At 51.8% G+C, this 22,499-nt stretch overlaps 1 protein-coding gene across 1 annotated transcript in view; it reads left to right on the top strand.

Annotated features, from left to right (window-relative positions):
* Positions 1-4,837: 4,837 nt before the first annotated feature.
* The window catches only part of LOC148129499 (pyruvate carboxylase, mitochondrial-like), a 44,119-nt gene continuing 26,457 nt past the window's right edge, over positions 4,838-22,499 (top strand). The window contains exons 1-8 of the mRNA XM_087943699.1: positions 4,838-5,055; positions 15,103-15,238; positions 15,417-15,601; positions 17,587-17,752; positions 19,489-19,634; positions 19,922-20,039; positions 20,556-20,707; positions 21,198-21,316. Coding sequence (XP_087799825.1) covers positions 4,897-5,055; positions 15,103-15,238; positions 15,417-15,601; positions 17,587-17,752; positions 19,489-19,634; positions 19,922-20,039; positions 20,556-20,707; positions 21,198-21,316 — 1,181 coding nt within the window. The 5' untranslated portion in view covers positions 4,838-4,896. The remainder of the gene's footprint in view (positions 5,056-15,102; positions 15,239-15,416; positions 15,602-17,586; positions 17,753-19,488; positions 19,635-19,921; positions 20,040-20,555; positions 20,708-21,197; positions 21,317-22,499) is intronic.

Here is a 22,499-nt window from a genome sequence, read left to right on the forward strand (position 1 = left end):
TGGCGCAGCCTCTTGGAGCAGGGAGGCCTTGCAGGGTCCCAAAGACTCATTTCTGGCGGAGTTTGAGGGAGAAAGAAAGACCTTGGCTGCTTTCCTTGCGTGCAGCCAAAAGCAGAAGAAGAAAGAAGCGGAAAGAAGCAGCCCGGTGGCCAGGCCGGGCACATGGGGCAAGTCCCCCCCCCGCCCTTTCCCCCCTCCCCTCACTACTTGTGTTGTTTGCAATGCAAGCAACACAAGCCTTGTGTTCCTGCACAGCCTGGATTAATTGCTTTGGGGGGGACATTTCTCTGCGGACCACCAAAATTTTCTTGCAGAGCCCCAGTGGTCCTCAGCCCAGCGGTTGACGCCCACTGACCTAGAGCGTCCCCCTCCCCCTCGGGAGCTGCCGTGCTTTCTTGGTTAAATTCCTCTTAAGGACCAGCAGCATTAATGTTCCTTTGGGAGAGCAAATGCTCTTCTGATGTCAGAGGGATCCGTTTCCTTTTTTGCATAAAAGTTGGGCATTGCTGACCGATCACAGCGTGTGTGTCAGGAACTGGGCCCCGCGGCCTTCCTGCCTCTGCTGCGTCAGATGGCCGGCCTTGAAGGACAGTCGAGGGCTAGGCCTGTGCCCAGGGATACGTCCCCTTCCCAACGGGAGGCTGCCGCCTCTCCTCCTGGGCCAGCCTTTCGCGCGCTCTCTCTCTCTCGCTGTCCCTGCAGAGCGATCAGGTTGGGGAAGGGCCAGAAACAGCTGGTGGGGGAGAATCTGGCTCCCCATCAGGGATGCCCACAGGCTGCCACAGGAGGGCGGTAGAGAGCCAGGCTGGAGCCCTGATGCAGAAAGGGCTCCTGCAGGTGGAGGGGAGCTTTGGAATTCGCCGCAATATTATTTCTTCCATGTTTGTAGAGGACAAGATGGTTTTGATTTCTTCCTGGCCAGGCATGGCAAGGAATAATAATGCGAGATTCAAAAATCGGAAAACATTGAAGAGGTCTTTGATCAAGCCATGCTTATGATATCGCACTTTCTTTCTGGCTTCCTTCAAGACCTGCTAATTTCTTTTCTTTTTTTCAAAGGCATTGTTCATTTGTAGCAATTTCAGAAAGGGAGTTCTAGCTTCCCCGAGGCAAAGTTTTTCTTCCACAATATTTATAAGGTTCTGGGTTGACCAGACATTTGTCAAGTACAAATCTTAGCAGATGAAGTTGGCCCAAGAGAGCGTGAGAATGCTGCGGCCATAATATATTTTGTCGTCAGAAAACTGTTTGACAGAGCACCCCAAGGTCCCTGGGTCAAAAATTATATCTCCCAAGTACTGCCCTAACCTGAACCCCCATTTTAATTCCCATTTACCTTGGGGTGGTTCAGCTTTTCATTAATAAGAACAAATCACAAAAAGAAACATGTACAGAAAAGTTTCAGTAAAGGTTTCAGGCAGCATATCCTGTCTGATTTATACCTACAGATTGTTGGAAAAATAAAAACTGACCTCAAAAATGTTGGCACAATTATGAAAAACGTATTTGAAATGCTCATGCATGTCAAGACTACTTATTGGTTTGTGTGTGTGTGTGTGTGTGTGTTCACTTTATATATATAAAGTATTATTTAGATATGATCGATTGCTTCTGTGCCATTGAGTTGTTGTGGAATCTTAGCCGCCCCATGGATAGATTTCCCCCACTGTATCTGTGCCCAGCCTGGCCTTTCAGGTGGTCCCCGTGCTGTGTCCCTCCATCCTGCAGTTGGTCATCCTCTTCTTCCTCCCACCTTCTCCACACCCAGGCCTTCACCGTCCTAGGGCATCTAACATGGGACCCCCTGGGATCCTGGTCATTTATGCCCAGAAGGACCACTCTAGGATGATTTCTACACTTAAATATGACACAACACTTAAAACACTGTTTGATAGGATGGATGCAAAATTTTAAAGAAACAGTCACAATACAACAGTGAGAAAAACTATGGAATAAATCTATAAAATTTACTGCAAATTACAACTTGAGGGAGAACTAGTATAAAATGTTTACATCGAGGGTAAAATAACTTCTGTCAATAATCACGAAGATAAACAAGTCATGTAGTAATAAATATTGGAAATGCCTTAAGAAAATTTTACTGTATCCATGAACAGGTAAAAAACCACAAAAGTTCTGAAAAGAAATATACCACATTATTGAGAGAATCTTAGAAGTCAAATCTGAAATGAATCTCTTTTTTTAACCAGGCATAATTCCAAGACATATTGTTAACGCAAAAATATCACCGTAAATTTATTAAGATACAGGACATGTTCATGGCTTCCAAGGCAAATTGAATACAATGCTGAAAAAAAGATGCATTATATCACTCTGGGAATTTGAACTTGGTGTGTGTAGTGATTGCAAAATTAACACATATATCCACAACTGGCTTAAGTATATTTAAGCAATATTACATATTATACAACAAGGCACATTAATCACCTAGAGTAAGGAAGGAGGAAGAATATTTGAACCTTCTAATGTCAGCAGTCTTTCTGGTGTTTAATTTTTGTCATTCTTAAACGCAGGCAGTCCTCAATTTAAGACCATAATGGAGACTTCCCATCCTGGTTGTAAGTTGTAAAGGTCATAAAACGCGTCAGCCATGTGACCGACTATTTTGTGACTATTTTTGTGGCAGTCGTTAAGTGAATCACCACAGTGATTAAGCGAACTCGGCAGTTATTAAGCAAACTCCATGGTCTTTTAAGTGGCACAGTTTTGCTGAAAACCAGAAATAAGTGCTAGCTTTTGGCAAAACGATCATTCAAAAATGGTCCCATAACCATGGGATGCCACAAGCAGCTGTAAACGCAGCCGTGTTGCCCAGCGCCCGAAGAAGCTCCGTTGTGTGGCAACCCTGACACCTGGGATCTGGGTCCTAGGTAGCACCGAGGGAGGTCCCTCGTAACTTGAAACGGTGGAGGGCTGCCGGTGGCCAAATAGGGAAAACTTTGGCACGGAGCTCAAGAGATCCGAAACGATCCATAAAATCCTTCATACCGTCAAAGTAATGAAGTCTGTTTTTGTGTGACTGATTTTCCTTCAACGGTGTAATAAAACAGTCACGGTGCAAGCCCCATAATCCCTTTATCCATGCCCTGTTACTCTCTATCTGCATTACTTCTTTCTTCTTTCATTGTTTGTATCCCCCTCTTTTTGAAACAGCCCTGAGATGTGGCTGTCCCCCTCCCCAGTCCCTGGGCAGGGCTGATGCTGCGGGGGCTTCCTTGTATCTTGAATTTCTCTTAATTCAAGCTGGGGCCTTGGGGTCCTGGGGTCTGCCATTTCCTGGCTGGGAGAGGGTGGCCTGATGTAGGCCTCCTGTCTTCCTGCCAGCCCCAGGTGAATGGACAGGGCCTGAGTGGACTGGCAGGGCAGCTTCCATCCCTTTGGCTTTTTTTTTTTGGGGGGGGCTGTGCATCAGCCAATGTCTATCTGCAGAACTGCTTTCTCGAGAAGGAAGGGGCGGCCTTTGTTCTGCTCTGCTTTTCAGAGACAGGCCAAGGTGGGCGTAGAAAGAGGCCCTTCCCTTGCAGGTGGCCCTCTGCCCACAGCGCTCAGGAGGTTGCAGCTGAGAAGGAAGCAGCTGTGGTTGTGCAGCCTGGGAGGTGTCGCTCCTTGGCTTGATTCCTGGCAGAGCAACTGTGGCTGCAGCCGTTGGGTGAAAAGCAGAGGCCCCGGGACCGGAGAGGAAGAGGGCCTGGAAACCCACAAGTCCTTCAGCACCTGGGGAAGGTTTGCTCTTCCAGTGTCATGCCCTTGTTGGAGTCTGACTCTGAGGGCGAGATTGAGCAGCTGACAGGGAGTGGGAGTGAGGCTCCGGTGGCTGTGGAGGAAATGGGGGAAGGGAAAGAGAAAGACCCAGGCCCATCCCCTCTTCATCCTAGGGTATGAAGGGACCAATGTGGCTTAAGGGAGAGGAAAAGGCCCTGATCCCTTTCATTAGTTGCAGCTGGGAGAACAGGATATAAGTGGGGCGTTTGCACACAGCACCTTGCCGGAAGCAAAGCGTGCATTATCTTTGTCAAGGCTTATCTGGATTTTGGCGTCCTCCCAACTGTGGTTGCTGTGTTATCTTGTGAAAGTCTGCAATTTATCATCCTAGCCTGCCGTGTTTATTACTTCAGTGTGGTTTGTGTTGGTTTTTTTATTTCTAATTTATCTGTACTTTGGTTTCGGACTGCATTACTGGAAGAGTTTGATCTCCAGCCGAGGATAACTGGACATTGGGGGCCAAGTTGGAGGCATTAAAGGGAATTTATCTACTTTGGTGACTTTGTTATTTTTGTGCCACGCCCCTTTGGGTCATCACATGTAGAGAGGAAAGAGCAGCTCAGAACCAGCAGAACTTGGCTCTGGTAAAGGGGGAGCCCCCCCCCCCGCACATTGGCTTGGAAGAGGGGAGTCAAACAGGGGAGATCCCACGAGATTTTCTTCTTCCGGGAGATCGTACCAGGGACGGACGCACCGTCCTTTGATCTGGCCCAGCACCATCTCCGAGTCAGGATCTGGCCGACTTCCCTTTCCCTGCCCGTCCAGCCCCCCTGCAGTTACCCAGTGTTATCCCTAGCCTGAGGGTGTGTGTGTGTGTGTGTGTGTGTGTGTGTGTGTGTAGGCAGCCTCTCCGCTCCAGGTCAGTGGGGCTCAGGTGAGCCTCCTAAGGCTTTGATGGTGGCTGGGGCCGGCCTTGAACCTCCGTGGTGAAAGGCTGGATTCCAGCTGGACTCTCGCCCTGCAAACACTGGTGGATCATTAAGCCAAAATTGGTAGAAAGGAAAAGGGAACACACATACACACACACACACACACACACAAAACGCTGCATTCCTGATTTGTGAAGAGCAGGGATCAACCTGGCCTGCCAAGGCAACTGGTCTGCCCTGTGGGATGGAAGCTGCTTCCCGAGAAGTTCACCCCGTCCTTTCGGCTGAGGCTTTTCCTGCTGAGGCGGCATCCAGCAAACGCAGCCGCGTCCGTTGTTTGCCGCCTGCTTCTTCTTGGAAAGCTCCTGCCGGCTTCCCTAGGCAGACGGTGCAAAGGCGTTGGGTGAAACTCTTAGCAGCCAAGTCATCAATAAAAGAAACGGTTCTGTTTTTTTCAAGGGAGCCATTTCTGTATTTTCCTTGCTGTCTCCTGGGCCAGCCGGGCTCTTTAGTTGCAGCTGGAGGGGGAGGAGGATTGGACCCTCCCCAGGAGGCACGCTCCCCCTCCCTCCCTCCCTCCCTCCCTCCCTCCCTCCCTCCCTCCTCCCTGTGGGGCACCAGCCCTTCCCTCCATTACCCTCTTGGCCTGGGAGAGCCCCCACCCCCCAGGAGATGATGGTGGAGCATTTAAGGAAAATGCTCTTTTCCTTGGCTTGGCTGATGCCCCCCCTCCCTCCAAAAAGGCCCCCTTCCTCGGGTAGTGTTGTAATGACGAGGCAGTCGAGGTGTTTGATCATGATCAACTGATTCATGATGATCTTTATTGGAATCTAGTCTTGCATTTATACACATTTTTAGTTATCCTCCAACATTGGTTAACTTTGGTTTCTGCTTGACTTTCGTTATTGTTCAGCATAGTAACTAACACAATTAACGATCTCTAGTCAAAGTCCAACATATGTTGACTTCCTCTCTCTAATCCTCCTTTAGATGAGTAACTTTGTTTGCCTGAGTTGTATCTGCTCGGAACCATTCTTTTCTGTTTGAGGTTTGCCATCCAAGATAAAGACATTCCTGCAATTACAACTCTACGGGGTGGTTCCCAGGTGGCGGCTTCTTTGCAGTGTCTTCCTTGCCTTGTGATCTGGCCTTGCTCTCTGAGGCAAGTGGAGGGGAAAGACAATCGCCAGGGTCCCTCTGGGCCTGCGCCCCCCCCCCCCCATAGGAAGAGGCTTCTCGCAGGACAGGGGTCACGGAAAGGAAGGGGGGGCTTGAGGGGTCAGGCTTGGAGAAGGGCCAGGACCGAGAAAGGGGAAACCAAAAAGATCTCGTTGGAATCCAGGCCCTCCTGGGCAAGGGGCGCAGAGTTTGCAGGTCTCTCCCCTTAGCCGGGTTTCGGAAACAGCTTCCTCGGGAGGAGGCTTCCCTTGTGCCAGTCGCAGGGGCTTCAGGAGCAAGGAGACAGCGTTCCCACAGCGTGTCTAACCAGGCCAGGGCTGCATTGGCACCCCAAGCTCAGCGAAAGCGAGAAGCTGGACTCTGCCTGGTGCTGCCCCGGCCTGCTTTCCAGAAGGACAGGGGAGAGGTCTTGACCGGCTGCTGTATTTCTGCACGAGCATCCTCAGTTGTGACCACAACGGCCCTTGTCTTCCCTGGGGCCTCTTCTCCTTGCTGCCTTGGCCTCCGATAGCCACCACGCAATCGTTGCCGCTGCTCTTTCCTGGCCGGGTCGCCATCTTGCTGCTACTTTGGCCTCAGGGAAGAATGTTCGGGTGGTCTTGTCGAATTCCACTCCGCCCTTTCCAGCTGCTAACGCTGGAGTTGAACCATTTTGTCTCATTTACAGTTTTGACGTTAGTGTTTCCTCTGCAAGCAATAGGAAGGCTAAGATGACGCTTCCCTTCCCTCTTCAGGGAGCGAATGAGGCCGGGTGAGGATCAGCAGGAAAGGGTGAAGCCTGAGAGAGGGGGAACCGTGTGTGTGTGTGTGTGTGTGTGTCCTTCGAAGACGGTTGCGTAGTTGCTTCCTTCATACCAATATTAATGTTAATGAGGGGACCGGCCAGTCAGCATGCAGGGTGCATAACGAGCAGTGGAGATTTGGGAGGGGTGGGCACAGGCTGGTCCGCAGCCTTTGCTGACCCATCAACCCCTTTGCAGCATCAACTCCTCAGTGCAGCTGCAGACAAGCCCGAAGGTTTAAGGAGCAGCTTTTGAGCCCACTGTGCATCCGCTAGGCCAGAGGTCTCCAAACTTGGCAACTTTAAGGCTTGTAGACTTCAACTCCCAGAATTCCGCAGCAAGCATAGCTGAAGTTCTTTGTGGAAATTAAGGCGCAGCATTCCCATAATCCTAGAAACTAGTTACTTGATGAAAAAGCCAAAAACCCCATGAAAATTTACTTTGGCTAGGATTGTTTTCAACACATCAACAATTCCGTTATTTCCAAGCGGCTTTCAGATCCTTCTCTTGAATGCAAGCGTTCTAGAATAATTCCCATTCTCCCATTGCCTTTCTGTTTCCCACTGCCAGATCCTTCTTTGCTCTCCTCCAGGGGTCTGGCCTTTCTCCAGTTCTTCAGGCTGTCTCAGAGATCCTACTAAAAACTTTGGTCAGATCATCCAAGGGCTATTCTTGCTGCTCCTGTTTCGCTGATTCTTTTTCTAGGCTGCTAACCACCATGGAGGGAAATTGCTACCAATTTTTACAAGCCTTATGGCATGCCTTGTTTGTGGCTCCGAAAATCCCAGATTCACTCGCTCCCTCAGCTCCCACAGCTCAGTTGTGTCTTCTTTCTGTCCTCGATTCAGTTCTGCTGGATGTTTAACAGGACACTGGAATGGCTTTGGCTCCCTTTTATCTTTCCCTAGGCAGCAGCATTTCTTCCCCAAGCTCCAAGGGCAGCCAGTGGCGGAGAGGGAAGAAGCACCTGGGGAAGGACAGCCCTTAGCAGCCGTTAGGAGAGAGTCGCCTTTTCCCAGGGCTCAAGCGGGGGTGGGGTGGGGCCCCCAAATGTCCAGGCCGTGTGAACCAAGGGCATCCTGTTGAGCGAGGGAGAACCCCGCTGCTTTGAATGGCTAGCGGTGCGGGTGGGGGATGCTGACAGGAGCCTGCCTGGCTTTCAAACCTGGCTTAAGGTGCCTTAGGGAGCCCAGGGTTAGGTCTGTGGCCGGGGGGTGTTAAAGAATTGCTCGGAGGGCCGAGTGAATGGGGCACCTTTCCTTGCAGTCGCCTGGGGTGAAACGGGGGGTTGTCTTTGTGTAGATGTTTCTGTGTGTTTGTATTTGGCTCCTTTTGGTGTAGATTTGATGTGAGTCACCTTTTCTGGTGGCCGGATAGATTTGTAAATGTGGGTCCTCCCACCGGTGATGTGATCTTAATGTGAGATGCTCAAGGCAAGTTGAGGAATTTCATTGGCAAATGTAGCATTTGTTGTAAAAAGAGCAGACATGAGTGAGCCCAAGGTGGACATTTGGGGTAAGAGAGGAGTCCTATATATAAATCTTGCACCGTAAGGATCTGCAGTGGAGTGAGAGAGAAAAATGCTTCCTGCGAGCGGCCAGTCTTCCTCGAGAAAGTGTCTCCTTCTTCTTCCTTTTTGCAGTCCTCGAGCCCTTGAACTGACCTGCGTGCGTTGGCTCCGCCTGTCCTCTTTTAAAGCTACCCGTTGCTCTTCTTTATCATGGTCTTTTGAGGGAGGGTATAGAAGGTGCTCGGGTAATTCAACAACCAAGTTAAATGAGTTGGAGGACCACAGCAACAGAATGCCAAGCGCCTCCTGTTCTTTTTTAGCTCTTTTTATGCCCTTGGCCTCACCCTCCGGTTTTGGGAAACACTTTATTTACTGTGCACTTCGGGTATTCTTAACCTTGCATGGAGGATTGTAGTTCAAGCTCTGTGCCAAGGAAAGGCAGATGCTCTGTCACAAAATAAATGACCCAAACGATGCTGATTTGCATACTTTCTCTGTTGCATAGTTTAGCAATAGCAGTTAGACTTATAGACTGCCTCACACACCCTCTCTTAAGTGTTGTTCAGAGTCATTGCCCCCAGCAGTCTGGGTCCTCGTTTTACCAACCTTGGAAGGTCAGAATTGAACTCCAGACTGCGGGCAGAGTCCTCCTGCAACCCTGCCTTCTAATCACTTGTGCCATCAGGGCTCCTGAATCGAACAGGGAAAGAGGCTTGCAAAGCAGCCCCCATCCACCTGTTTGGGAGGCCGTCCTTGTCACGCAGCCTAGAGACTTCGGGCAGGCCGGAGGGGTGGGATGCTTCCGGTTCTGCCCGGCTCTATAGAACCCCCCCACCCCCACCCCGCCCTGGTGCCTCCACACAGGCCCACCGACTCAGAGTTTTCCTCAGCAGGGTCTTCCTTCCAAGAGAGTTGGGATGGGATGTCCCACCTGCGTTTAGCCCTTCCCGGAAGTCCCTTTCGTGCCTCTGGATGCTTCTCCACCCGAGTCCCATCCCCTCGTGCAGCCCCGCTCAGAAGGGTCTCGTGCTGTGCGTGATTAGAAGTCTACTTTCTGGTCAGAGTCTGGCCTTTCGGGTCTGCTTTGGGAAGGGCGTTTCACGGAGGTTTCCTTCACAGAGATGCACGGCACAAAATGCCTTTGCTTTTGCAGTAGGACAGCGAGGCGCTCCGAGAATCACACCACGCTGCTCCACCTCCCCACCTGAGTGGGCGCCCAGGAGGAGCCGGCTAGGATTTGGGGCCTGCTAAGTGGGCTCTGGAGCCTCCCGCTGAGCTAGCCAGCCAAGGCACGGGGGCCTCTGATTTGGGGTTCCAGATCTCGAAGGACTCTGGGACAGCACACACCTCCTTATTGGGGTCTTTCTCTATGGACCATGAGCTACTTTACTCCTTGACCGATGGATTATTGGCTTTCCCACCTTTCCTTCCGGAGCTCAAGGTAGCCTCCACAGTGCTCTCTGCTCCTGTTTCCCCCCCTGACGGTCCTGGGAGATGGATTTGACCGAGAAGAAGCGACGGGGGGAGCTTCCATGGCCAAGGAGGGTCTGGGACGTTTTTATCCGCCATCATCCCGACTCCCGAGCAGTTTTTTGGCTGAGAGCCTGAGGGACTTTCCATAGTTGGCTTAGGATTCAAGCAGACGGGGCTGCGCATTGCAAGGACCCGGCCTGCTTTCTGGGGCCGCCTCCATGAAGCCCGGGACACGCCTGGGATGCTCCCCTTGAATCTCCCGAGGCTTGGAGGGTGGCAGATCCAACCCTCTCCCCTGGCAGCCTGAGTCCCCGTTCCTTCTCGGGCTTCCCTTTTGACTGGCGGAGGCTGGACCGCCTCCGGCAGGAATCCGGCATCTATTTATCTATTGGGCAACAGCTTCCAAAGTCCAGGCGCTTCTCCAGCCCTTCTGGCCAGTGGACGGAAGGACCGAGAGGCTGAAGCTGAAGGCCAGATCCTGCTGGAGCCGCTGCTCGTCCTGCACGGCATCTCAGGGTACGTTGAGCTTGGGCTGCTTTCTCCCAGAGGGGCTTGTTCAAAAGGCAACTGGACTTTCTTGGCTTTTTCCTTGAAAACATTTCATTTGTCGTCTCTAAGAAACTGAACTGAAGAAGCTTCTTGGATGAGAAGCAAACATTTAAAAAAAAAAACACAACAACAACCAAGAAAGTTGTGTTGCTTTTTGGAGAAGCACCTTTGGGACAGAGAACCTCCATAGACAATTGCATGGTTTTATTTTGGAAACGGATGTTGGCCCCGGTGCCCTACAAGAAAGCTTTGGGCAGTGGGCAGCTGTCCTCCCTCGTCCTCCTTGCCCGTGTGGAGATCAGCTCTGCTCAGCTAAAGGCCATCCTTGTTGCCAGCCTGAGTTTGGTGATCCTAGGTGATCCTGGATTCCAGTCCAGGTGTGTTTGCCCCTTGGCATTCCAGCAGAGCCAACAGCCCCCCTTGTCCTGCTCTTTTTGCTCACTGCTGGCCTTCGGAGGAGCCATGGAGTGGGGGGACCCCGTTCCCTGTATTTCTGGCATTTCCATTTCCCCCCACCCCAGGCAGGTCCCAGGCTCTTCGGCAGAGCCCCAAGGCCTTGGGGTAAAGAAGGCAAGGCAGGCTCAGCCATGGGGTGGCTCGAAAGGGGCAGATTTGGGCATTGGGTGGTTTCTCCAAAGATTATTGGAGAACTCTGGCGCGGAGGTAAACACTCCCTTGGGGGTTAACCTTTCAGGTGCTACTTTTTCATGCTCCTCCTTGATGAGGAGCCCCTTCACTCATGTCCTGGTCACGTCATGGGTTTATTGCAAGATGCTCTACGTGGGTTTGCCCTTGAAGACTATCTGGAAATTCCCACTGGTCCAGAATGCAGCGGTAGAACATAGATTGCGCTGTTGGCAGTTTGTTTCCAGGTGCCGGTCCTTCCGGCCTAGGGCCTGCTGGTTTAACCTGGCCAGGTTGGCCTGCTCCAGGGCCCTCCGATTAAATAGAGCTGTGGAAGCTTGTCTGCTCCGCCCCGGGGCCTGTGTTCCCCCCCCCCCACCGCTGTTGCTTTGGAGGCGTTCAAGAGTCGCCCAGGCCTTTTTCGCAAGGGGGAGCAAAGCCGGATCGGATTGTGAGCTTTTGGGTCTTTCTCTCATTCCTGTCGAGTTTCTGTTCAAGCCACCCAGGTAGTGAAGAGCTGGGTGGCAGACACACTTTTTGGAAGATTTGCGATAGAGACAGTGTGCTTGTGCAGGACAATTCATCATCGCTGGGGGAGCAATTTTAACAGCTCTACAGAAGTGGGGGGCGGTTTGGGGAGGGGTTTGGGGATCAAGCGAGATTTAGAGCAAGAAGAATCCCTTGTGCCCATTGGCTGCAACCTTCTGCTGGGTGCAGGACCCCCCCCCCTTTGTGTGTGAGTGTGTGTGTGTGTCTGGTGGTAGGGGCTGCATCTGCTTTCTTCATCCCTTCTCCAGAATCTCCCAAAGACAGCCTGCCAAGATTAGCCTCAATGCTAAGCCGCTTCCTTCAGTCTCTGTTGCAGTTTACCTGGCTCTGTGAGATATGGGGGGAGGGGGCGCTTGCCATCTCCCGCCTCAGTCCTGGCCTTTCCTCGGGCTCTTCCTCTTGTCTTGGTGGACGGTGGGTGCTTTTTGTTGGGGAAGGCTAAACCAAGATAGGAGGAGCCGAGCAGTTCTGCCTGTTTTGGTCACTAATTAGCCTTTTGTCAATTTCATTGGGTGGCTGTGATCTTTTCTCTTTCTTAATTTTTTATTTCGAATGTATTTCAAGAAGCCCTCAAAATCCCTTTTGACTTAGGGAATGTAGAGTTTAGCTGCTCCCCAGTTCCTCCCGTTGCAAAGCCCTTTCCTGACCACTTCGGCCTCCAAGCCCTCCTCCTCAAACTGACCTTCCCACCTCCGGCCTCCAGATGGACACGGTTCGTGCCCGGCTCTCCTCCTCAGCTTGTTTATTTATTTATTTTATTTATTTATTTGATTTGTCAATTGTTTACAAGATAATAAGTATAAGTGTATACATAGTTGTGAATACATGAGATGGGTACATATAAGAAAAATAAAAGAATAGAGAAACAATAGGACAGGGACGGTAGGCACGTTGGTGCGCTTATGCACGCCCCCTACAGACCTCTTAGGAAAGGGGTGAGGTCAATGGTAGACAGTCTAAGGTTAAAGTTGATCTAGACGGGCCGGTTTTTCCTGAAGGTGATGCAGGAGAGAGAACCGGGCTCCACCAGGCCCCCCTCAGGGAGGCTCTTTCCGTGTTCCGCCTCCTTCGGCCTCCCCGGGGAGGACTTGCTTTCTGGTGCCCTTCGCACGTCTTCCAGCTCCCTAGAACTTTCCTCCATGTCTGGCGCCCCGAACCGGAAGTAGCCCTCAAGAAGACGTCTTTCCCCAAATAGAGTCATGTGAAACAGTTGGTTCCTGTGACGCAGAAACAGACACAAACCGTTTCAACTCCTTCCCTCAAAACGACGCTATAGACACTGCACACCAGAACAACTAGACACAAGGGGAGTTTTTCCCCCCAACGCCATCACTCTGCTAAACAAATAATTCCCTCAACACTGTTCAACTATTTACAAAGTCTGCACTACTATTCCTATTCATCTTCTTATCCCTCCTTTTCACCCATCCCCTCCCACTTGTGACTGGATGACCGTCACTTTGTCACTTGTATCTTTACGATTTATATTGACTGTTTCCTAGAATGATTTGATTGCTTATTGCACCCTATGACTATCATGAAGTGTTGTACCTGATGATTCTTGACTCTGGACAAAAGTATTTTTTTCTTTTTATGTACACTGAGAGCATTTGCACTAAGACAAATTCCTTGTGTGTCCAATCGCACTTGGCCAATAAAAATTCTATTCTATTCTATTCTATTCTATTCTATTCTATTCTATTCTATTCTATTCTATTCTATTCTATTCTATTATCTTCCTATTCTCTCTTCTCTTCTATTTCTCTTTTTTTATGATTCTTGACGAATATATTTATTTTTTCTCTTATGTATACTGAGAGCTTATGCATCAAGACAAATTCCTTGTGTGTCCAATCACACTTGGCCAATAAAGAATTCTCTTCTCTATTCTATTCTCTATTCTCTATTCTCTATTTTCTCTTCTCTTCTCTTCTCTTTTCTTTTGTGGCCTTATTTTGTTTGCCTTTTCCAGCCACAACCCTCTCTCGTTTAATGTACAGTCAGTTGTGATTACCCTGGTTCTGTGTGTGTCCACCCTTCATTTCTGTGGCCTAGTTGAAATTTCACTCTATTATGTCCAGCCTATTTCTCTGTCCTAACAAGGTCATTTAAATTTGTATTTGCCTTTCAAGCTGTTAGAAGATCAGCGGCATTTATTTTCTTCCTCCCGTCACCCAGCCTTTCTCACACTTTCTCAGGCAAATTCTTCTCGGTCTTCTGGGAGAAGAAGGCTGGACGGAAACAGGAGTGGAGCAGCTGCCCTTCCTCCTCCCTGCTGGCTAGAATTTGGCCACATCCACTGAGCAACTGGTCCAGGGCTGTTAGTCCTTTGCATTATCTAGACCAGGGGTCTCCAACCTTGGCAACTTTAAGACTTGTGGACTTCAGATCCCAGAATTCCTCAGCCAGCTTTGCAGGAAACTGTATTCTTCGCATCCATGGCTGACTTCTCTTTGGGTGTGTTCTTGCTTTCAGGTTGTTCCCTTCTTGCCAACCGTCTGCAAGCTCGCTTTGAGCATCTCCTTTTTTAGCAGCTCAGATTATTTCCCAAAAGCTACTCCTGGCTATTGTTCTTGTTGTTGTTACTGTTCTTATCATTGTCGCATTTTCTGTGAATCCCTATTGGATAGTTTATAGTTCAGTGTATAGAAAAATGTAAACCATTCAACACTCAAGTTAAATGAGTTGGAGGACTGCAGAATGCCAGGCATCATCTGCCCCCCCCTCCTCCTGTTTTTTAAGCTGATAGTATTTTTGTGCTCCATCCACAAGTTCTAGAAAACATTTTGTTTATTTTGCACTTAAGATATTCTTAGCCTTGCGTCAATTTAAGCTCCGTAATTCAAGCTCTGTGCCAAGGAAAGGCAGATTCTGTGTGTCATGAAATAAATTATCCAAATAGTGCTAATTTGCATCCTTTCTTTCCTGCATAGTTTAATCTTGCTAATTTGGGAAGGAGGCAAAGGCTTGCAGAGCAGCACCAGTCGACCCTCCCTGGGTTTGGAGTTGGTTTATTTGTGGAAACACGTGGGTGTCCGGGGGAAAAAACGAGTTTCTCTTGGCCCCCCCCCCCCAACATCCAATTTCCTAGATTCTTGTAGCTTCTTGCAACTTCTAATCAGAAGTTCAAGAGCAACTTTTCACCCATTTGTACCCAACCAGCTTGGGATTCCTCACTCTCTCGTCTCCAGAATGGGCCGATAATGAGTTTCTGTCCTTTTGAGTTTTGAGCGAGTGAGGAAAACTGTAACCCAAACATTGCAATTTTGGGGGCTTCAAGCAAAAGGGAACTGGGTGGGTGGGTGGGAGGGAAATTCTGTGAGAGAAGCCCCCCCCCACACACACACTGGGCTGCCTCCTTCTTCTAGTGGGGTCCAGAGGTCCAGGTGGGTCCCTCAACTTCTGATGCTGGGAGAAGCCTGAAGTGGGATTTCCCCCCCGCCACCCACCCCCCGTACCTTTCAACAGACCAAGACGCCCCTCCCTCTTTGCTCAAAGCCCGAGCTGGTTATTACAGTCCTGGAAGCAGCAAAGAGAACCCCAAAAGAGCCAGCCAAGAAGGAGCAGTGACTGTTTCTCTGTCTCACATGTTCTGCCTGGGAACCGGAGAGGCCCTGTGGCTCTTGGACCTGTGACCCGGGGGAGGAGGGGGGAGAATCAGTGGGAGCTCACCTGGTGCTCCCCTGCACCTTGAGTCTCCCCCCCCCAATCTTGGAACGGGCTGCAACTGGAGGCCCAGCAGCGGCAGCGGCAGCGGCTGACCTCCCTCTCTCTTTCTCCACAGATGCTGCGGCTGCCTTGTGCCAAGGGCAGGATGCCCTTCTTGGCCCTCCGGCGCCTCTTCCGGCCCCCTGCAGCCTTCCTGAGCACCCCGCGGGTAGAATACAAGCCGATCCAGAAGGTGATGGTAGCCAACCGAGGTGAGCAGGGCTGGGGAAGTGGGATTGCTGGGAGCTGGTCTGCCCCCCCCGCCCCACCCCACCCCGTCACAGGTCCAAGTCTGAGTGGCCGATTTGGGTTCCTTTGGGCCCTGATCCCAAATGCTTTCCGAGAGGCCCCTCATCCTGACATTCTGCTCTTAACGCTGGTGGATTCCAGGGGAGATCGCCATCCGGGTCTTCCGAGCCTGCACGGAGCTGGGCATCCGGACGGTGGCGGTCTATTCTGAGCAGGACACGGGGCAGATGCATCGACAGAAGGCGGATGAGGCGTACCTGATTGGCCGCGGCCTCCCGCCAGTCCAGGCCTATCTGCACATTCCAGACATCATCAAAGTCGCCAAGGTGAGAAGGCCAAGAGGCCCATGGGCCTCACCTCTGACCCCGTGGCCGAAGACAGGCAGGTATTCCCATCGCTTGCCCGCAAAGAGCCAAGCGGCCGGGGGGGAGGCCATTCTTCGGCCTGGGGTTAGTGTGCTGAAATGATAGATTGGTAGGATGCTGGCAAAGCAAGGCCTGGATCAGTCCTGGGTCCCAGGTGGGGTTTCACTTCCACAACGGACCAAAATCCAAATGCCACTAATACTCTCAAGTCTTGTTGACCTAGAGTCAAATATAAGAGTTGGAAGGGATCTCGGAGATCATGTAGTCCAACCTCCTTCCCAGCACATCTCCAAACCGCTTGGAAGCTTCTTGGTAGAGAATCTGGGAACTGGTTGCCAAGGTGCCAATGCATTTTGCCTGCCGTTACGAGAGGCCCCGTCTTTCTGTGTCTGCTGGTATTGAAGGCAGAGGATTGTAGCCGTTTATTCCTTGTAAACAGGAACTTGTGCGGATGTAAAAGATTTGCACAAGAAAAGCGCCTCTCTCGCCACTGCGGAAGATGAGAGGGGCAGGCAGGAGGCCTATTGGGGCTGAGCTAAAGTTGACCCAGAATCAAATTGACCCAGTGTGTCCACACGTGAAGCACCCACTGACTTGTTCAGAGTTTGTGCAGCGCTAATTGAGCGCCAGAAAAATAAACACAGGGGGCTGAGGCTTCATTTAACATCTTTATAAACATAATAAGTAGATTTTACAAACCAGTTGTAGATTTCTCCAGCGTGGAGCAAACTCAAGACAGAAACAAGTTGCAAGCAACTCCAGTAGCTCAGAAGCAGACCTCAGTTTCACTTTAGTTCAGCAGGCAAGCGGAGGAGAGAAACAGTTTCACCTTCAATAGACAGACTCGGAGCTCAACATAGCTGCAGATCTGCAGAGCGTAATATAGAGCCACGCCTAGGCTACTTCTGGTTTCAGTTTCCAAACAGTCCTCATTGGCTGACTTAGTTGCTGTGCCTATTCATTGGCTGACCTTGTTACCAAGCTCTGTTCCAGCTCATGAATGGACTGTGACACGACTGCAGTTCCCCGATACTGAACACCGTATTGTTTGTGAAGGTCCTTGGGGGTCACGGTGGGGATCCCATGCGCTGGATGCAGCGGATCTTGCTCGCTCTTAAAAAGTCAAGCTGCTTTCCACATTATTTTCTCTGGTTCTGAGCTACAGAGAGAGGATTTCTAACCCAGTGGGCCTCGGCCTCCTCCACGAACGGCTCACCAGGCATCGTGTGGGTGCAGCTGCACAGGCAGGAGGGTTTAGAAAAGTGGGCCAAGCGGAGAGGCCCCTCTGCCCCTGCTCCTCGGGGGGGTTTCTCAGGGGTTCTGGAAGAAGCCGGAGCGGACTTTGCTTTCCCACTCCAGGGAGGGCTTTGGGGGGAGCGTTTGGTCTGCATTTGGGATTCCCCCTCTAAACCAGGGGTGTCCAACCTTGGCAACTTTAAGACTTGTGGACTTCAACTCCCAGCAAAGCTGGCTGAGGAATTCTGGGAGTTGAAGTCCACAAGTCTTAAAGTTGCCAAGGTTGGACACCCCTGCTCTAAATCGTCCCTGGAGCATTGGGGGCCATTCCGGGATGGGCTGCCGGTGTGTGTGTGTGTGTGTGTGTGTGTGTGTGTGTGTGATGTCTGCAGAGGGAAAGTGCGACTCCGGTTGTGGAAGCAGATGCAGTGGACACGGATGGTCTCGGATTTAAGGCCTTGGCAAATCTAAATAGGTGGCTCTGCAGAAAGATTTCTAGCATAAAACTTAAGTTTTAACTCAGCAGGTGTTTAAACCAGCGCCTGCAGGGTGGTGTTTTTATGTTTTATATTTTTGATCTTTGAGACACATTTTGCAGGAGACAAATAGCACACCAGCTTTCTAAACGGCCCATCCGGTTTAGAAACCTCGGGGCTGCTTTGCCTGTGAAGAGAGCCAAGCGTTCCAGCGCTTCCCGCCTTTTTTTCCAGGAGAATGCAGTGGACGCCATCCATCCCGGCTACGGCTTCCTCTCCGAGCGAGCTGACTTCGCCCAGGCCTGCCTGGAAGCCGGCGTCTGCTTCATCGGGCCCTCTCCCGAAGTGGTGCGCAAGATGGGGGACAAGGTGGAGGCCCGCGCCATTGCTATTTCCGCGGGTAAGAATGCCTCTGCCTCCCCAAGCAAAAGCTGTTTGTACGGTGACCGGCCTCTGCTAAGCGGCCCAGAGAGGTGGCTGGCTCATTTGCAGTCCGTCCTCAGCTAAGGCAGCAAAACAGCCGCTGGTTGCAGTTTCAGCCCTGGGAAACAGCTTCTCCCATCCCGAAGGCCAGTAGCCCTTCCCAAAATCCTCCTTACAACATGCAGCCTTAAGCTTCTTCCTTCCTTGGAGTTCTGAGGTTTATCGTCCAGGTGGATACAGGCAGGCATTGATGCCCTGGTCCTCTGAGGTGCATTCCGGAGAAGTCACATCTGCCCCCATCCCATATATACCGCCCCCCACCCCCCAGCTGCACCCTGTTAACTTCCGTCCAGTTTCCCAGTGGCTCAACGTACACTCAAAAATTAAAAACAACGTTAGCCAATTCTCTGTGTTCCATGAAACTTGCAGTCTTAAATCCTAGAAACTAATGATTGAAAGGGACCCAGAGAGCATCTAGTCGAATCCCAGCCTGGTTGTAGGAACCCGCCCAGCCTCTGTTGAATGCCTCCAGCAAGGACATCCCAGCAACTCCTCTCAGGCCTTTGTTGCACTTTGCCTGTATATTTTTGTTTTCTGGTCTGTCCTTCAGAGCAGCGCTGAGCAAGGATTCTGCCCTGCCTTGTGCGTGGCAGCCCTGCAGATCCTCAAAGGCAGCTGTTGCTTCTCCCGGCTCCTCCTCCTCTTGCTTTCTCTCTTCCTGACCTGTCCTTCATAAACTTTGGAGGGCCCAAACCGGATGCATTGTGGCCTGAGATATTCGGAACCGGGGTGGGATGATCGTGCTATCCACCCTCGTTGCTGCCTCATCAACCCGTTTCCCTTTCCACCCCCCCTCGTTCCAGCCATGTATAAATATCTTGAACTGCGCAGAGCCAAGGAAGGGCCCCTGCGGGATGCCCTTCAACCGTTTTGACACAGAGAGGAGGAAGGACAATCTGTCTCTTGTCACCTTCTCTGCATTTTGCAGGGAACTTTGCAGTTGCTTTGGGAGAATCAGGTTCACGATGCGTTCTTATTCCCACGGGCAGCGATACTAGTTGCCCTATTAGAAAGGATGTTTTGACATGGACCCAAAATAAGGAACCAGCAAAGAGGTGTCCACAGGGGCCCAAAAATACATTGAAAATGTATCGCCTTTCCAGAAGAACACACCCGGGTGGGGGGTGGGAGAGTGTCCCCTGGAGGAGGGGGCTCCTGTTGAGCCATAGTGGCGCAGTGGTTAGAACGCAGTACTGCAGGCGGATTAGGCCGCCTGCCGACTGCTGGCAGTTCGGTAGTTTGATTCTCGCCAGCTCCAGGTGGACTCAGCCTTCCCTCCTTCTGAGGTTGGTAAAATGGGGACCCAGATTGTCGGTTGGGGGGCCTTGGGTGTCGGCAATCTTGAAAAAAGAAACTCATTTAACATAAGAGAGGAAGGGGAGGAACTTGGAGAAGAGGCGGTTTTGAGTTTCTCCCTCAAGGTCAGCTCCGTGTTCCCTTCCTCCTCCTCCTGCTCCTTCTGAGGCCCAGTTCCAGGAGATGGATGGAGGGGGGACAGAGCAACAGACCTGGAGGCGGCCTGGGCGGAGGCCTTGGGGGCAGGTGCTCCTTACTCCGCTCCCCACCGGACACTCCCAGTCAGGGCTCCCAGTCTGGCCTTCAGGCACAGCCCAGGCGCCATGGTGCCCAGTGGTCTTCCTCTCTGCCCCTCAGGGGTGCCCGTGGTTCCCGGGACAGACGCCCCCATCTCCTCCCTGAGCGAGGCGCAGGAGTTCTCGCAGGCCTACGGCTTCCCCATCATCTTCAAGGCTGCCTACGGCGGAGGAGGACGAGGCATGAGAGTCGTGCGCAGCTATGAGGTAGGGCGTGTGGCTCGGCAGGCGGGGCCTGAATTTGGGGAAGGAGCTGTGCCCAGGCAGGCTGGGACGGGGGGAGTCCGTCCGTATTTGTCTCCGAAGCCCCCCCAGAACTAATCGAAGGGGGGGGCTCTAGGTTGACAAAAGGGGACGCCTGATGGCCCCAAACAACGCAATCTTTGAGGAGGCTCTTTTCTTGGGTCGGGCGGGGGAGGCATCCTCAGCTGGGGACAGGAGGGTCTGGGTTGAGGACGGGGTGTCGAGCCAGGTGTCCCCCTTTCTCTGGGCAGGAGCTGGAAGAGAACTACACCCGGGCGTTCTCGGAGGCCCTTTCGGCTTTTGGCAACGGGGCTCTCTTTGTGGAGAAGTTCGTGGAGAAGCCAAGACACATCGAAGTCCAGATTTTGGGTAGGGAATGAAATCGGGGCGTGTCCTTTCTTGGGAGGGTAGCAGCGAAAGATGATTTCTTCATCTGAGAAAGAGAAACAGAAAAATAAATATTTTATTGCAGATTATATGAAAAGAAGAATGAAAAGAAGCATAACATGTTTTTTATGGCCATTGACTAGAAAAGTAAATAACTTAATTACACTGAACAACTCCTTTGACTACATATACTGGCCAGATAATCTAGGAGTTTGATAAGTGGAGTGATTAAGTCGCAGCTTTTAAGAAAAGAGCGGGATGCAGGGTTTGGCAGGGAACCCCTCCTTCGGTGCAGACAGTCCCCGTGTCAAGGCAGGAGGGCCCGTCCGGCCAAGGAAGCGTGTCCAGGGCAGAGAGGAGAGCTGGCTTGTCCCACTCCAGGCAGGGAGGGAGCCTCCGCCTCGGCCCAGTTTCATCTTTGGCCTGGTTTCTCCTCCTCCTCCTCCTCCTCCTCCTCCTCCTCCTCCTCCTCCTCCTCCTCCTCCTCCTCCTCCTCAGGTGACCAGCATGGGAATGTGCTGCACCTGTACGAGAGGGACTGCTCCATCCAGCGGCGGCACCAGAAAGTGGTGGAAATCGCCCCGGCCGCCCACCTCGACTCCCAGCTGCGCTCTAAGCTCACTGCTGACGCCGTCCGCCTGGCCAAGCAGGTGAGGGACCGCAAGCAGCCCAGCCCTTTGGGGAGGGGGGGCCCTGGGGGTCAGCGAGGAAGTCCCCGGCTAAAGGCCACGGTGCCCCTCAGCAAAGGGATGGGACGCCCCCCGGCCTTTTCGGACAGAGAGCAGGAGGTCAGCTTCCCTGCATCCGTTGGGCAAAAGCGGCCCAGAGGCTCTTCCTGGCTTGCTTGGACCTGGCTCCTTTCGGTGCCAATTGCTCTCAGCAAACTGCAGCCCTGTTTTTTCCCCTCCTTCCCTCCCCGTCTGCCGATATTGTTCTGAGCTGCTGGAGGCTGGCTAGAAAAAGAGAAAACCTTCCACTTTGCGGAATTCCTCTCATCCCCCCCGGGTCACAGATTCCTGTCGGAACTTCTTCCTCTAGTGTAAAATCCCCTGCAGCCTTGAACGTGGGGTGTTGCCCATATTCCTATATGGAGTTTCTGCTTGTGCTACTAAGTCCCACTCACTCCGTTCTTTCTTGCAGGTTGGGTATGAAAATGCCGGCACGGTGGAGTTCTTGCTGGACAGACACGGCAAGTATTACTTCATCGAGGTCAATTCCCGGCTTCAAGTCGAGCACACGGTGACAGAAGAGATCACAGAGTGAGTGGCTCTCCCCCCCCGAGATTTAGCTCTTAACCAGGGTTTAAGGTTCTGAGGTGCTTTCGGGTGATCCGGAGCAGGCCGGCTGCCCTTCCTTTGGGGGGACGGAGGACCCGGAGCCGTCAGGCCCAGCCGTAGAAGGTGAAAAGGGGATCCAAGGGGGTTCTCTGAATACCGTAATTGCAGATGTTGGGCAGCAAGAGGAATGCAGGGCAGGAAGTGAGCTGTCCCTGGGCAACTGAACAGGAAGAAGCGGGAAGAGACCAGGGGAAATTGTGGTTCTGAAGGAGGGCCGGCTGGGCTCTGCGCGCAGCCAAGATTATCTCCTCAGTCAAGGGTCTCCAAACTTGGCACCTTTTAAGACTCGTGAACTTCAACTCCCAGAATCCTTCAGCCAGCGTGGGAGTTGAAATCCAGACGTCTTAAGAGTTGTCAGGTTTGGAGACCCCCCTGTCCTAGTCGGCTTCCGATGGGCCTGAAAGCAAAGGCAAAGACGCATCTGTCCTGTCACGTCCGACTCAGGCCCAGTGCTTCTCTCCGTTGCTTAGTGTCGCCTGGAGACACTTCAGGGGTCTTCATGGGGCCAGCATGGCTACACGGAACACTGTTAATTGACCCCTCACAAAGTTTTCCCCTCAGTCAAGGGAAAATGTTTGGTTATCAGGACCCACAATAGAGCTGGAAGGGACCTTGGAGGTCTTCTAGTCCAGCCCCCTGCTCAAGCAGGAGACCCTATACCGTTTCAGACAAGTGGCTGTCCAGTCCCTTCTTAAAAACCTCCAGTGCTGGAGCAGCTGCAACTTCTGGTGGCAAGTAGTTCCACTGGCTAATTGTCCTCCCTGTTAGGAGGTTCTTCTCAGTCCCAGGGTGCTCCTCTCCTTGGTTGGTTTCCATCCCTTGTTTCTTGTTCTGCTTAGAAAATAAATTGACCCCCCCACCCCCTTCTTTGGAGCAGCCCCTCAAATCCTGGAATATTGCTATCCTGTCATCCCCCCCCAGGGGACATAGAGAAACAGCATCTCTCAGGGACTCCTAAGGTCCAGGAGCAGAAGAAAACGTTTTTCTCCTGCTGGTATATTCTAAGAAGGAAAAATGAAGGTGACGATGGAGAAGCGTTTGCAGACATGCCCCTCCCAAAACGTCCGGAATAACAGAAAGGACCCCTGGAGGTCTTGTAGACCAA

The sequence above is a fragment of the Notechis scutatus genome, chromosome 14, assembly GCF_049901735.1.
Source record: "Notechis scutatus isolate UNSWTSFEM ecotype Mainland chromosome 14, rNotScu1.2, whole genome shotgun sequence".
NCBI lineage: Eukaryota > Metazoa > Chordata > Lepidosauria > Squamata > Elapidae > Notechis > Notechis scutatus.